The sequence below is a fragment of the Nomia melanderi genome, chromosome 12 (assembly GCF_051020985.1).
Source record: "Nomia melanderi isolate GNS246 chromosome 12, iyNomMela1, whole genome shotgun sequence".
NCBI classification, from domain to species: Eukaryota; Metazoa; Arthropoda; class Insecta; order Hymenoptera; family Halictidae; genus Nomia; species Nomia melanderi.
The window spans coordinates 217,479-234,850 of record NC_135010.1 but is presented as its reverse complement, the minus strand read 5'-3'; the positions used below and the strand labels follow the sequence as shown (position 1 = coordinate 234,850).

At 29.7% G+C, this 17,372-nt stretch overlaps 1 protein-coding gene and 1 long non-coding RNA gene across 19 annotated transcripts in view; one reads left to right on the top strand and one right to left on the bottom strand.

The window, feature by feature from the left end:
* Positions 1-17,372, top strand: part of msn (serine/threonine-protein kinase msn) — a 179,161-nt gene that overhangs the window by 1,433 nt on the left and 160,356 nt on the right. For all 18 annotated transcript variants that reach the window (XM_076372751.1, XM_076372753.1, XM_076372749.1 and 15 more), the window contains exon 2: positions 1,779-1,844. In XM_076372751.1, coding sequence (XP_076228866.1) covers positions 1,779-1,844 — 66 coding nt within the window. The remainder of the gene's footprint in view (positions 1-1,778; positions 1,845-17,372) is intronic.
* LOC116426272 (uncharacterized) lies at positions 6,551-8,671 on the bottom strand. Its single transcript, XR_004234875.2, has 3 exons — positions 8,481-8,671; positions 8,176-8,242; positions 6,551-7,753 (listed from the first exon to the last, which is right to left on the bottom strand). It is a non-coding gene; the product is annotated as an uncharacterized LOC116426272 (long non-coding RNA).

Below are 17,372 nucleotides of genomic sequence, written 5' to 3'. Positions count from 1 at the left end.
TATATTTTTCAAAAATTGCTTTCTTCAAAAATGAAAAATTAAAAAGGTAAGAAAGATTTATACACTTCTATAAAATACATAAAAATCTATAAAAAGCACCTATTGAATGTTAAAAATATAAATATGTGTTAAACAGCTTTATCGTAAAGTACAAAAGGATGAAATATCAGATAAATTATTTAGGTTTTATGGTTGCCTGTGGTCTCTGCATGGTTTTAAAAAACAATTATGTAAAATTTGGTTCATATTAGTATGATATATTAGATATCTTTAGACCAATTTGGACCAAATTTTGCATAGTTACTTCGTCGGACTCTTCGGAATCTTATCCATAAAGATGTTTTTAATATTGTATGTACTTACAAACTTATGTTCCTTTTGATAAAAATGTCTAATGTATTATTAAAAAATTAATTCATATAATTGAAACGTCTTCATCAATATATGTTCTAAGTTTAATTGCACATTATTACATTACTAAAAAGTGTTACTAAATATGTAAAATAGCTCAATTTATGACAGTATGATCAAATTACAAAATTAATTATATATACTAAATATTACTTATAAATTCTTTTTAAAACTATCAGAAATAAAATCAATAGTCCCTAAAATATGGGGTGATACAGAAGATACTTATTTTAAACATTGAACAACTTTGAGACAAAAGGAGATAAGAGAAACTGCCTTGGAAATTACTTTGGCTTTATTATGGAATTAGTAACTGTCTAATTTCATATTTTTTTCCAGTTTATGCATTCTTTGAAATGTATTCATAGAAACTCTTTTCTGAAGATAACCCTAAAGAAAAAATTGAAGACTGTCAACTCTGGTCAACATGATGGCCAGATAATTTTTGATTTGACGTGAAAATAATTTGTTACTTTTATTTAAATTGAATATTTATTGAAGAAGCTTTATTATTGATCTTGTAATATGAGCAGTCGCAGAATCTTAATAAAACTTTGACTGTCATTTATGTTATGTTTGTCATATAAGTAGATATAAAGAATTTTCATTCATATCTTGGTACCAATCTTCTATTACTTTTATTGCAGTGATATGCTTTTTGTGTAACCAAAGTGGAACAGTTATTTCAAGTTAAAATTAAACAATTCTTATTCTTTGCTTAATTATGTACTTTTTTTATAATAAGTCTTATATATGTTTATTGAATATGTCTGAAGGAAATGGATAAATGAATCTTTTAATTTTTAAAATGGTAACTTTTGGACTATCTTCTATAAATAACTTGCTTGTTAAATAGACAACTTCTTAAAACTTAACTTAATCTAAAGATTAAGATTCTTCTAGTGGCAAACTCACTTTTCAGTTTTTTAAAATTTTAATTTCTCAGAAATTGTAGTTATTATAAGAGTTGTTCACAGATCAAAATATTTAATTCCATTTTTTTAATGTTTTCCAATTTTAGTGTCCAAATACTTGTTTGGTTCTTTATGTATGTAATATCATTAAAATCTTTTTATTTTTCATTTTATGGAGTTGATTACTTTGACAAATTGCAATGACTCGTGCATCAACGATTTTATACATTTGTATAGCATTCAGATACTTGGAAAATAATAATGTAATAAAATGTTTAAGAAATATGCATTTTCAGTTCTGTTTTTATATATCGCTTTATAAAAATGTGTTCAGTTCCAAAAATATTACTGTTTAATCAAGATATTTTATACATACTGTATGTAACACGCATTCATATTTACTACATTTATGTGTATTATGTTAAAAAATACAATAGTATTTTAATATTGTAGGAACCTGCTGGTATCTTCGAATTGATTGAAGTGGTAGGCAATGGAACTTATGGTCAAGTTTATAAAGTAAGTACATAAGTTTTTATGATTATTTCATAAGTATTGTCCTTTTATTTTAAGAATCATTTGAAATAAAAAATGAACATCTTGTTAGATGTTATGAAAAATTCACAGCATTTAATATTATTTATTTTGTTACAAATATATAAAATAATAATCAGTATTCTAATTAACAAGTCTTAATTAACAGTATTATGTGATTTTATTTAGTTTTGCTATATTATTGCCTGTGTTACATATACCTATATTAGTTCACTATTACTTTGTATGTAAGTATCTCAAAATGTTATTTTACAAATGATCAGCTGACATAAATATAAATTTATAACATAGGTATTAATATTTTGTGTGTGTGTGTGGGGGGGGGGTCTATATGTATATATATATATATATATATATATGTACATATATATGTATGTATGTATGCATATGCATGTCACATATTAGTATTTGTTTATGTACAAGGATAAAAAGATGTCTATTTTCACATGTGTTGAGATTGAAGGAGACAGTGATTCACCTTGAAAAAATTCTTGGCAAAGTTGTCCTTGGATGGACAACCATGTGTGAAAAACAGTCGCGTATAAGAGGTCGAGAATCTTAACCGGAAGGATGTGGAATATACTCGGTGTACAAATAGTATCTTTTATAGTTGAATCTATAGTGATTATTAATAAAAATTCATTAACGAAGGATTAATATCGGTGACCTTGAATTTAAAGGGCATACATTTTCATTTTTTAAAAATATATATACGTTATTTTACAAAAATGTAAAGTAAAACGTTGAAGAATAGTTAATCTGAAGATGCTTCTGTTACTTTGTGGTATCCATGTAATATATTTATATAGATGTCGCGTTAATGTGTACGTACCGAATACAATCAGGAGAACAACTTTTACAGGGGGAATACTCCAACTAATACATCATTATTTAAATGAGTTTCTACATCGAGAAAAACTTCTGAACCTTGAATCTGATAATACGCGATCTTAGTATCGGCGATTAGTAATTTCGAAAATCATTTTGAACGTTAAATGTTTAACATTTATTATTTGGAATATTTTATTTACTATGCGTTAAATGATATTTACAAGAGAACGTACATTATAATTCAATCGTATTTTTCCAGTTCTTCGAAATCTCCGGGTTCGAGTTTCATAGAATGAGTTCTACCAATGATTTCTAGGTTAGTTTTGTTTATGTAACATCTGAACTATCGTTGATAGATTCTAACTTAGATTCAGATACCTACGTGTACTACGTATATGTGATTAAGTTTCTCGAAAGCTGCTTCATTTTGCATAAAAATGAGAAATTTAGCAAAAAATCAATACTCATATGAAACTGTTAATGAGTAATCTCTTAAAGACTCGGATGTCGTAAGTCTTGCTATCAGTATATGAATGATACAGACAAATCCTATGATACGAGTTAAACCTTTCAGCAATACGAATAAAAATATAGGTTCTTTAATTTAATTTAGAAAAGTTAAATCTCAAGACGAATCACTATTAGTCATCTTACTGGGCACGGTTCTCGACATAAACCGAGCTATGCACAGTGATTATGTATTTTACCGGTTACGTCATGCTCTCCCGCTTTTGCAAAGATTGCTTATGTTACAATAGATAAGGTTTTTAAAAACTGTAACACTGAATGTTTTTTAAATAAATATAAACTAATCATTAATTCGTAATTAATAATTGTTCATTTTGTAAAGTATGTACTGTTAGTTGTAGAAGTACTATAGTTCGGTTGTTCTCTTTGTTAACGGAAAATTGACACTATTAAAAGAACATCAATTTTGATAAATTGCAATACAGTATGTTTGTAACAAGGGTAAAAACATTGTACAGTCTATATTGTTAAAATTTTAATAATTTCTACAAATATATTTTTTTAATTTTGTTGTGAAATATTTAATATTGGCATAAGAGAACCTTCGTTTTCGAATTTGAAATTAATAAATTTGTATAAATTAAACAAGCTTTAATAAAGATTTTTTTGCAGTTTATTTCCACACTTTATACACAGTAGTTTGATAGACATTTATTTCTTCTCCGATGGATATCAACGTGTTGAGGTACAATTCAATATCTGTAATCTTTTGTTATCAATGACGTTATGCATTTGACAATTTTAAAGACATTCAATAAAAATGGAACGAGTTCTATTCTAAAAAGTTACAAATTTCGAGTTTAAACCGAATTAAATGTAATAATTTAGCAAGATTAATTGTATCATTTAGCAAGAATGACATTTCTTAACTAAAAATATTTTATTATAGCTAATTAATTTAACTAAATTGATCTGATGAGTTTACTTTCTGGAGGAATATTTATCAATACGGGAGTTAAATTAGTTATATAGTTGAAATAAAAATGTGTTCCTTTATAACAAACTTGGGCTGCAAACTTTGTTACTTTAATAAGCATGTTCCTTTTACATGCTTCGAAAGTAATTTATATGCGTTATAAACACATAACATTTACAAGTTATCAATTCTATTAATCATAAACATATATAAAAATGTCAAGACAAGTGTTCTCTAATCGTGGTTGCTCTGATGCTTCATATTTAATGTCGCCTATTTCACATAAGTATTTATAAATTAGTTCTGTTAATTGTTTTTATACTGCATAATGAACCGTCTTTACGAGTGCTTATATTTGAAACAGCTATGTCGTTTCAAATTTCAAATACGTACTCTACCATTGGATCATGGAAAAATGAAGTTTGTACGATTATGCCGTATTACTCTAGTTTATTATACGTAATTGTTAACATCACTTTTGTGCTATGCGATGATAGATAATCAGGGGAAGTGAGGAAGAGTACGTTGACCTACTGCCGATGATGACATAGAACGAATGAAATACGCGGTCGCATGAATAAGCATTATCACTGTTACTCTTCAATTTCTATCGATTTAGTAATTATTAAAATCGATTGTGTGAGTAATAAATAGCGAAATACGAGATGGATCATCTAAATAGAATCACATAAATATTTTCAATAATTATGGGCATATATGTATAAGCAAATGGTTTACTATGTTATATTTTAAACAATCTTTCCTTCCTCCTTTCCTTTCTTCTTTTTCCTCGTTCGCTCAATCTTATTCAAGTGGCTCATTTCATGTAATGACACAGTTACAAATTATAAGTGAAATATCTGGTTGTATTTTAAATAATTTCTTCATGTATTAGTGAGTAACGGAGATATTTATATGATTTCATTTATACGGCCCGCCTTGTATATAAATTATGTTTATTTGAATATGATAATTTCAGACAGAACGGTATTTATCATTATTTGTGGTTCATGAAATTACTAATCCAACATGGATTTTGGAGTTAGAATTTGGCTACGCTTCTTATTTTTTACTTTATTTCACAAATACACTACGTTGGAAAAATAAACAATTTGCTGTAATCAAGTGTAGTAATTAAGAACAAGTGTGAATTAATAATATTTTACAAAGTTCTTCATTTGTAATATGAAGTTGTCGAGGAATGATTCGTTCTTTGTGAATAGCTGTTTTCATATGTTATAAATCATAAGTCATCGAACACACACACCTATAACTATAAAGTAGTAAACAGTGAAATTCGTCGGTTAACTATGATTCTTTGTGTCCCTCTATCTCTTTCTTGAAAATAATTTTGCAAGATTCTCTAATATTATTTTCTGTACTTGTAGCGTCATGGCCCGACCACAAAATCCTCAAAGCTTTAAACGTATTTTTATTTAAATTACATTCTGAGATAAATTGTTTGAATTGATTGTCACGACATCTCAAAAACTATCGTACTGATTAAATTCAAATTTTGTACGCGTCATCAGCACATGTATAGCTATCATGCACGGTACATTAATCATGTCAAGATATATTTTTTCCCTGATTTCTATAGCAATTTAAAGACAAAGAACGGTACGAAAAAAAACGAAACTTTAAGTTCAAAGCGTCGCGCTGGCATTTTTTCAATTTTCTATATATTGCTTTTTTCTTTTCTTTGGTACTACGATATCCGTATTCATATTGTTCGAGAATTATTTGCATTTTTTTTATTCAAGATGTGATGATGGCTGAAATGATGGCAACCAATAACTGTTAGTAATAACTGTTAGTAATAACTGTTTGGTTACAACATGAAGTTTATGCTAATAACTTTCATCGAATTTTCAGAAACAATTAGTAAAGTGTAAATACTGGTACTCGTGGTACTAGAATACCCCCTTAACAGATTATCGTGCTATATTATCAATAATTCGTAACCAGCTTTACAATTATTCAGGTACTTGAACTCCATCCGCGATTTACATTACAACTTTTGAAACATAAACGGTACTTACGATAAGAAAAATTAATCTTTGGATATTCTGTTTGCTGAAGATGTAAGGTGATATCTGAACAAATTGTTTAAATTATAATGTAACCAAAAATTTCTTCAAAAAACGTTAATATTTGACGGAATGATCCCTGTTTTTAGCAATTGTGACATTATTTTGTGCCATTAACTTGTTTAATTTTGCACATTGTTCTATTCAACTGCCGTTTCATCTTGTTATAATTGCATCATAGAAATCATTCAAATTTTTAGACTTATGCTTCTGTGAGTATCTTCTGTTTAACAATGCTTCATAAGTTCTTTACACAAGATGTGTCACGAAATTGGTGCGGGTCGTGCCTTGAATTTAGTCAGGGATGAAGAAAAAATCTTGAAAAAATTGAACAGGATAATAATGTTTGTATTCATGCAGTTTTACTTTTATAATAAATACAACGATGATTTCAAAACTACAAAAGTACTTTCTTTTAAATAGAATAGTATATGTATTTTGATAATACCTATATTAACTATTCGAAATAACCCGAGTAAAAGAATGTTAGCGTATGATGTTTAAAAAGCTAATACATCGTGAGATATTCCGCATTTTCGATGATCCGTATTTACAAACCTAATTAGAGGAGACGTATAAACCTTTTCGCTTCATATTGTACGCGCATCACACATCGTTTTTTTCATATTTTTTTATGATGAAATTAGTTGTTGATCTTTGAAATTTCAGTACTCAAGAGGTCGCATGATGTTGATAATCGACAAGCATTACGTTTATGTTTATGATAATTAATGTATAATATTTTCCACAAAACGCACGATTTATCGAAACTGTACAATATCTCACGAAGTATTGATTTTTTAATTTTTGGACCTAAATAATTTTTTGCGCTAAAATATGCGCTGAGTCGATATTAAGCAAAAACGAGCAGAATTCAATGAAAAAATAGGCATTTAAATCTCTCGGATACAGGAAAACGAGCACACACTTTAATTCAAAAAATATGCATTCAAATTTTTTAGATACAGTAAATAGGTGTTATTACAGCATTTGAATTTAACTCCTTTTTTTCATTCCTTACCAAGTTCTATGTACGAGTGAAATTTTGTGATCACGATATTTTGCGTAAATTTAGTTACTATTGTTATAAATACTCTATATTATATTAATTCCAGTTTGTGGCGAATAGGTCATCAAAGATTTCGTTATTATTACCTGAAGTAAATCGAGCGTGAGTGTATGCCGATTAAAAAGTGTTATCAATCTATTAAGAAGATTGTTGTTTCAAATTTTTATCTACTACTACACGTAGTTCACGCTTATACGATCCTGTTCCTCACTATCCATACAGTGACACTTTTCGTTTATGTTGTATAAAATTGTAGCAATTGTTTACCTTGAGAGACAGCGTCCGATAACCTCGACCTTCACATACTCGTATGTTGGTTGGCGTATGATTCTGAGTAACTTTTTCTAATAACTTAACTTGTAGTTTCTTACAGCTCTTGAGATATTCATGAGATAGTCATGATTCTGAGTAATTTTTCTCCGTCCATACGTTTTTATTCCTGTATAGTCAAATATTTCCGTAATTATTAAAGATAGGAGAAAAATGTTTCAGGTAAGAGTTATTTGGCGTAATGGAGGACATTTAGTAAGCTGTTTCGATTTTCTTTTACATTGTTATTTAAAGAGATTTCAAGATTAATGCAATTATTTTTAATGGAACTACGTATTGTCATTAATGTCATTTATTGTATTTTTCAACACGAATTCAACGATGTGTATAATGTTTACCTTTAATTAATAGTGTATCGTCTATTTTAATAAATAGTCGTAAAGGCGCGGTTCAGAGTAAGGATACTTCAAATTTGACCGTGGTTGCAAGCGTATTAATTACAAACAACGATTTCTGACATTTTTGTGTGCAAAATTAAAAATAACATTTTTAACAGTCAGGAGGATGATTCCACTAAAGAAAAAAGTTTACCTTCGCAAATTCTCTATACGCTTATAGAGGAAAAACTCGCTCGCATCAGATAATGTTTCTCCCGAAACTATTTAACATATTTAATACCATAAATATTATTATACCAAGTGTTTAGCGATATTAAAAAACTAAAATTTATTTATAAGAGAAGAATTAGGGACAGCCTCAATATATTAAAAGAATGGTAGCAATAAATTACTGATATAAATATAAACGTTCTTATCTGGCCTTGTTTTCAAGTAGTAACGAGTTCGATTTTTTGTGTATTTTATCTGCTTACTTGTAGAAAGGATTTTCAAACTGACCTTCTTGCATTTGGACATAAGTTTGCAGATGTTTATGATGGCTATACTTCCTCCATATAACCAGCTATTGCACAAGTTTGTTGGAAATTTTGTTTGATTCTTTCGCGTAATATTTTGACACTTCAATAGGCATTCTGTTCACAAAGGATTTCAAATAACCACACAAGATTTATTTCACTGGTATATGTACTCATATGTGTGTCATGCTAAGAGATAGCATTTATAAGAATTAGATTGCAAGCTTATGCCTAAGATATCGTGCCTTTCTTGTAAGTACACTCTCTGACAAAACAATATCACATCATATTTAATTGGTTAATTCCTTATTTAATTTAATACACGGTGCAATACCAATCAATTTTTGTACTCTTTTTGTTTATAAGATCCAACTTACGTATGTAAAATATTCAAATTCGACATGATTTTATTTAAAAAATACAAATGTTGGAGAAAATCAGTACTACAAAATGATAGTACGTACATACATGTAAAAAATTGAAATATGACTATATACCTGTGTAGAAAATGTGGCAATTTTATTTGCCATTTTATACTTTATAGAGCTTTCCTTAGTTTACATAATGGAAACGATTTTTTTATGGAGATTTATTAAAGATTTATTGAGTTTTCTTTATAACTTCATAGCATAATTGTTGTCACTTTCCTTCGATGGCATTCTTTTTAACAAGTTGATGTTATGAAATTGTTATTTATTTGCATATACGACTGTTGCAAGGTAATCCCATCAAATGTTTAATAGTATTTAACATATTTGTTTAGCTGTTCAGTTATGATAATGATAGTTATAATGATACGTTTTATGCGACTCAATAATTCCTTATGTTTTCTAATGGTAATGGTATGTTTTCTATGGTGATAAAACTTAAACCTATAGTTCTATGTATGTTAAACGTTTCTTCCTCGCTGAATATTATTTTTTGCCATTTCTTCATTCGTTGAATGTTTTTTCCGCGAACGCTAATCAAGTACTTTTCGCTGGACTTTTAAGACAAGCTTTCTCAGTAATTTCCTTCTCTTTAAACATCTACGTAATTGTAGAACGCGTTGTACAATTTTTATAAGGTAATTCTAAGAGAGACGTATCACATTGTGTTTTTCATAGCACTTAATACTTTCTTTATAGCTTTTGTCTCAGATATTTCTTCACATCAGCCATATTTTTTTTAGAAAATTAAGTGTTCGCAGTTTGTAAAAATGTACTGTGTAAAGGTCAACTATTCGTTTAAATGATTTTTTAAAAATAAAACATAGATTTTAATATTAGAAAATAATACATAATTTCAATGTAAACTAATAATTTTTCATTATAAGTGACTTAACACGGTATACTAGCGTGATCGGTAAAAAGAATCGATCTTTTCCTTTAATTTGATATATCGAAAGTATAACTCTGAAAATTTGTATCGAAACTACATTTTTCGAATCGATTGCCACGGTATCTCTGGTCTGCACAACAGCGTGAGTCTACGATGTGATCACGGCAATAGTAGGCCGGATCAACACGGAGGTTGTAAATCTTCGATTCGATTAATATTGACACCGTAGATGATGCATACTCACGTGTTCCTATGACGTTTTACCGCGATAGGAAGAATTCAAACTGAGATACAAATTTTGTCAAATAAAACTGTATTTTACCGTCTGGAATTATAGTGGTGAATTATTGCACTGCGAACTGGGAGTGTGAAACGTGCTGAGCGTTGATTCTGAGACTTGTGAAAAACGTGCAAGTGTGTGTGTATGCGTGTGTTTAGGGAGAATCACTCCCATGTTAAGTGTTGCGTGTGTCTGATGCGAGATTGTCTTTTTTTTCAAAAGGGAGTTACGTTTTCAACTTACGCTCTCAAAAGAGAGATACGCTTTTACATTTCAAAAAGGAGACAGCAATTCCATGGAAATATAAAATTGGTACTCTGATAATTTAAAAATCATCATTTATAATTTTATTATATTTTTTCAAAATCGATTTTGTAGTCTAAAATTCTAAAAAAAATTCCTGGAAATGCACATTTAGACCTAGAAGAACTACGATTTTTTTTTTATAATTTCTTATTAAATAGAACATAAAATATGAGGTATAAACCGTGTACTGCATTCCATCCTGCAACTACCCTACTAGTAGGAGTAATGGCTGAAAACTTGGTACAAAGGGGTTTCTTCGAGAGATCTATCGAATGGTATGTGCGAAGGTGGATTTGGTTTGGGGGTACTTTTATCCCTCCTTCGGCTTATGCTCTTTCCAGCTTAGGCTGCGCCTTGTAGAATTGGAAGAATAGAAGTCTTGATGTTCTGTTAGCCTTAGTGAGCTGCAAAACATTCAGAATATTGTGCAATCATGCCAAAGTATATTCTTTCTGATTTCTACAGTTTTTTTAATGAAAAAACGAAATTTTAAATGTTATGGTATATCGCTTATGTTAATAACTTCCACCGAATTTTCAGAAATAATTCCTAAGAAAGCGTTTAAAGACACCTATTACAATAGAATACCTTCTTAACACCTTTGTATAGTGAATCACGAGCTATGACCATTTAAAAAAACGAAGTTGTCCTTCATATGTGCTCCACGCGTTCATATAGGAAGAAGTTATTTACTTACATAAGATGATATATCACTTTGAGATCATCAAAATTTTCCCTGACACATTTTATAGCATCATCAATGGTTTCGAAGATATTCATGGGGGCACATTTAAACAGATTACTCTATATGTGAAGGTTTTTATAATAGTATACGCAATACACTGTTTTACGATGAAAATCATAAAAGTGAGACGTACATCGCTATGATTCTTAGCCCTTTATGTTAGCATCCGTAACACAGCTGCAAGCATAGCTGGCACGTTTACTGCTTCAAACTGTAAACAAAAGATAAGAACTGAGTTGGGTTTGCTTACATTTTATCCGACTGCAGTACACCGACCAGTACCAATCTGCACTATCACTGCCAGAATTCAAGGTAGTAATGTGAACAGTCCATTTACATATCTCAGAAACTAAAAAAGTACAGTAATAACATACAAAGGAAAAAGCTTATAATACATTTAAAAGTCATTAAAACATACAAATTGCAGTATGCATACTTGTAGTTTCAATTAAAGTATCTTTCTTTCAATCCATTTGTAGAGTATAAAAACATGTTTTTCTTAATTTCGATAATGTACATAACAAAAATAGCTGCTATTCTATTGTTTTTTGAGGCATTAAGGTAACAAATCAGATGAAATTTTTACGAATTATTTAGAAGTAATTTTATTCGATCATCATTATGTTTAATACAGAAGATTGATGTATTCAGATTTTAAGACAATAGACAGTTTTTCTCGGTATAGTAATATTCTTAGCAGTTACTGAATATTACCCTGAATTAATCAATATTGTCGGTGTTACTAATTGTAAGTAGATATTTCTCTGCAAGCTCTAGATTTGTTGGATGCTTAATTATTTGCATTTTCTAACATTCAAAGAATCAAATTATAATCAAAATTCAGCTAAATAACTTTTAAGTTCAACAGTCGAAACGGATATTACTATTTACCGTAAGATTACACATTCACGGTTTGGTATGTTTACGGAATTTATAATAATTAACTATTACGAGTATAATAAATTTTTACGGAGGGAAACAGATAGAGTACAATGAACTATAATGTTATACAGTTATTTACACTCGAAATTGTCTGCACGATAATTTAAAGTTCATGGTGTGAAGTGAAGAACATAATAGAATAATTTCCTTTGTATATTACAAAACAACTACTTTATTTCGGATTGCCCTTATTATATACAAACAACAAGTATAAAAAACTATGTACTTAGTTTATAAAAAAATTAGTCCAAACAAAAATTAGCTCGATAAAGAGCTCATAATGAATTTTGACCACGAAACATTTTGGACAATAATTGATTAAAAAATAAAAGTAATTAAAGTAATTTAATATTTTGTTGGTTACCCCTAATTTTTTTCAACACTTAATATTCTGTTTGACATGGATTTGATTAATTGTTCGATAAAAGAAGATTATATCTGTGCTTAATTTCACAAGAAGTACATTTTGCAAGTCAGTCGTATTGTGAATAGTATGTTTACGAATACGAATTTCTAATACATTCCATATATAGTATAAAGTAAAACTGATTCAATGATTAAAGTTTTCATATAATTCTTCGTTTTGCAGTATGAGCAGTAAGGTATACAAAAAATAATCATAATAATAACATTCTGCACTGTTTAAGCTAACATAAACAGTCTTTAAATATTGCGTATCTTTTTGTCTGTAGTTACAAACAAATATTCATTGAATTAATTTCACACTATCTTTTAACTTTAAGAAATGTCTAATATTTTGCCCAAAAAAATCTGTAAAAAATGTTTAATATTTTGTCCGAAGTCTTTTTCCTTTGCCAACTAAATTAAGTTATTTCAACATTGATTCTATTAATTTTTTGCAATCCCGATTATAATTGCGATCGATTTTATTTCGTTGCTCAACAATTCTCCTCTGTAGCTTAGCAGTGGAAGGCATCATTATGCGAATCGTGTACTATTCTTTTCAAAAATACCCATATGTTTTCAAATGAATTGAGATCGGAACCTTCAAGGGGCTACTCCGAAACGCAACATTTTTATGTACTTACAAGGTAACCTTTTCTACCAACACACGCCAATTTTGATGAAACTTATGTGAGACACGGTTCTCAAGAAAATATTTGACGCGTATTTTTTCTTATCGGTTAATATCAACTTCGAATTGAATCAACTCTTCAAAGTTGAGGGTTGAAAATATATTTTTTACAATATTTCTGAAACTGAGGGCGTAGAAAAGAAATTTTCTTTTTAAATTGTTTGCTTCGAAATGAACAATTTAGATTTCTTTTCTGCACCTTCTAGTTTCAGGGATATTGTAGAAAACATATTTTCAACTCTCAACTTTGAGGAGTGTTTTCATTTGTTCAAAGTGGACATTGGCCGATAAGAAAAAATACGTATCAAATATTTTCTTGAAAACTATATCTCATATAAGTTTCATCAAAATCGGCGTGTGCTGGTTGAGATGGTTCTCTTGTTAGCCTGTTTCTTTATACTTGTCGTTGTATGTTTGAACTCTTGATCATGTTGAAATCCAATGGTTTCTTTGAGAAATATATTTTACATAATATCCAATAATTTTTTCCTCTAAAAAGTCTGTAAATATATATTAGATCAGTATGCTTTTTGTCCGTTGTAATGGATTAACCTCAAATCCCGTTTGAAGGTTTGCATTGTATATTGCAAATTGTAGCGGTTTTCCTGTTTTGAACCAAGTCCAAGATCGTTCATCACTGCTAATTCTATTAATTTTTGATTCATCAGATCTTACGACGCATTCTCGTAACATAAACGTGCAGGTGGTTGTATTACATTGTAGGGGCGGATAATAGCATTTGAAGTTAGTACATTGCAACGGACATACGGTATAATGAATTAATATACATTTAACCCTTTGCACCCGAAGCTTTTTCTCACGACATTACCAGCAACCTGAAGTACTTTTAATAGAAAAATGAAAAGAAACATGAAAAGAAAAGTCACAGATGTATTTTAACTGTCTTTATTGATTATAGATATAAATGTTACAATATATTTAATGACAAAATTTTACAGCTTGTAATTGCAAATTTTAAATGGCTTTGCTTCGGAGTTTTCGAATGCAAAGGGTTAAAGACTCTTTAGAGAAAAAAATGATTGGATATTGTGTAAAACATGTCGTCTCCCAAAGAAAACTTTGTATTTCAACTTGATCAGGACTCCAAGCATACAGTGAAAAACTGGCTAAACACTTAAAAATTTTCTGTTTCGGACATAAAGAGAACATAAAGATATTTTTGAAAAGAACAGTACAAGATTCGTATGAGTCCGGTACCATCCACCGATGAATTACAAATGAGAATTGCTGAGCAATGGGACATAATCCGTTTCCATTATTACAGAAAATTAATAGAATCAATGCGGAAGTGACTTGATTTAGTTTGCAAAGCCAAAGGACTTCGGATAAAATATTAAACATTTTTTAAAAGTAAGAAAACTATATTATGGAGAAGATGTAAAAGCGATTCCATGAATATTTATTTGCAATAACGAACGGAAAGAGATACCAAACGTTTGCAAACTGTTTATTTTAGCTTAATTAATGTAGAGTGTTATTGTAAAAATGAAATATATACAAATTTTCCAATTTTATAGTATTTTTGTATAGATTCTATTTAAAAATATTTAAGTACTGCCTTTTATCTGTATTTCCTTCTACGAAATGTAAGATGCGCGTTCTAGATGCAGATATGCAGCCCCAAACCATAATGGAGCCAGCTCCGTGTTGTTTGGATGCTTGGAAATTCCGAATTTGAAATTTTTCGTTCGGTTTTCTCAGTACTGCATGCCGCCTATCTGATTAAAATACGTTAAATTTGCTTTCGTCCGTAAAGAATATGTTCTTCAAGAATAAAAATGTCTTATTCGTACAAATACGGACTTACTGTTGTATGAATCCATATTAACGAAGAAAGGTACCGAACCTAGAAATTAAAAAAATTATAAAACTTTGTGTGCAAGTAGAGTAAGTCAAGCCTAATGCATTGCAATTTTTGTTCGTGTCGTATTTCACTTTGAAGAAGTAAAACCACCCCTTGAACAAAATGCAAATTTTTCTATCCCGTGGATTATCTTGAAACATTTTTTTTTTGCTATCTCTTACCGTTTTCCAGGTAATCTACGAGAAAGAAAAATTTGCATTTTGTTCATGGAATAGTTTCATCCCTGCAACGTGGAATTCGGCACGAAAAAAAGTGCAATTTATTAGGCTTAACTTACTCTCCTTACACACAACGTTTCACAATTTTTTAAATTTCCGGGTTCGATACCTTTCCTTGTTAAGTTTCTTACTTTTCGCACTAACGAACGGCATATCTGTAGATACTCACCCATGGAAATTACTTTTCCTTCAAAATCTACGTATGTTTCCCCAATTTACATTTTCATCTGAATAACTTTTGGCATACGGAGCAAGTTTTGGTGTACTAATTTTATGGTTATTCACTTGCCATAAAATCCATCTTTCATCGTATTCCGTCAAAATCGTTTTGAAGTTTACTTTTTGCTTACTAGCTATACGATTCTCATATTTAGAACGTGTTGTAGTATACTACATTTTATTGCACCTTATATTAACCATTTCAACAATTTTTTTATTGACCTTTCCCATTTTTATAATTGTAAATGTCTAAGTTACGTTCCTTTATTGAAGTTTGTCTTCGTCTTCGCTCCGTTCCAAATTATCTGAATTAAAATAAATTTATTAAGCTTAGGCGAACTCTTCGCGCGTAAATGTTATTGTGTCGAGTTGTAGCACTCAATTGAAACAGTAAAAGCTACAAATTCTGCTCGTGGCCGATATAAGTTATGAAGAACATTTCTGCATCGTCCCAATGTTACTGTGTTTTTTATGCATATTATTCCGTATATGTAGATACTACAGAACTTCATTAATTTAATAAAAATTCCTAAAAAGTTATTAAATTAATACTTCATCATCATATTCAGTCTGGGTAAATGCAGAAAGTTCAAAGTAACATTTCTGTCCATAATTCAGTGAAAACTACTCTATTTTGTACTTCGTTCATCAGTTTGAGTCTTACGACTACCGTGTGACCGATTTTGACTGTGAGTCACTGTACATTTTTTACGTATAAATTACTTATAAACACTTTCACACAATCTTGTGTATTGCTATTATTAACCCTTGGTTGTCATTGTGAGTCTAAATGACTCACTCTTTTACTTTAGAAAATGATATCTTCAAGCTGTCGCCTATAATGGTATAGTGCGTATAATCTGGTACTAATTTCAAGTGTTTTATATAAATCCTGGTGATTACGTTGCTATAAATTAGATCAAAATCTATCTGACAATTACCGAAAACTGTGGGTTATTTTATCCCATGTGTGACAATGGTGTATTTTTCGATGTAGACTATCGCAAGTATTATATAAGTATCTAACCATTCAGGAACATCTGTACTGGCTTCAGGAGCTCATTTGTGACATTTGCAACACTGAATTCAATCCTCATAATCGCTTTCCAAACGAATTATATAGATAGTTTCCTCTGTGACAATTTGGCGAATAGTGATTTCATCTTGCTTTATTATTTTCTTTCTCTTTCCTTTTTGTATTCTTTCAGTTGTATTAAATTCTTGACTAAAGTTCTCTTTTTGTTCACTTAGTATGAAGGTGAAGTGAGAATTTCACTTTTTTTGCGTTCCCTTTTTCTTGATTCGGGTTGTTTGCTCAAAACATCAGGTGATGAAACCAACTGAAGGATGTCATTGTTAACATCTGAACGGTTGTTAGTAGTTTGTTCAATGTTCCTTTGTTAGATGGAAGAAACTTTTGAGAGTCATACAAAGGGCAATGATAGGAATTGACAAATTTTGGACCTGACGGGCCACGAAAGTTTTTTACGGGTCATGATTTTACGTTTTGAGGAATCCGAAATGTAAAAAATAGGCGTAAACTTTGGAATATTGTTTTTAGTGAAACTCATGAATCATTGTTATTTTCTTCGGGCGATGATACATCGGTAAAGTAATGATTCAGAAAACGATTTGATATTGTGGATTGGTGTTTATTGTTCACTAAAAATAACAAAGTTATTGTAATATAGGAGCAAAAGCTGACAATCCGATCATTATGTTTATTCTTACAACTATTTCAATGAAATATTCGCTAGAAGATTAATAATAATAATGTTAAGAGGCATTGCTCTTGATAGTAAACAATATTATATTATTTGAAAATACTCCATTTACATAGAATATTCCTTTTAACTAGATACAC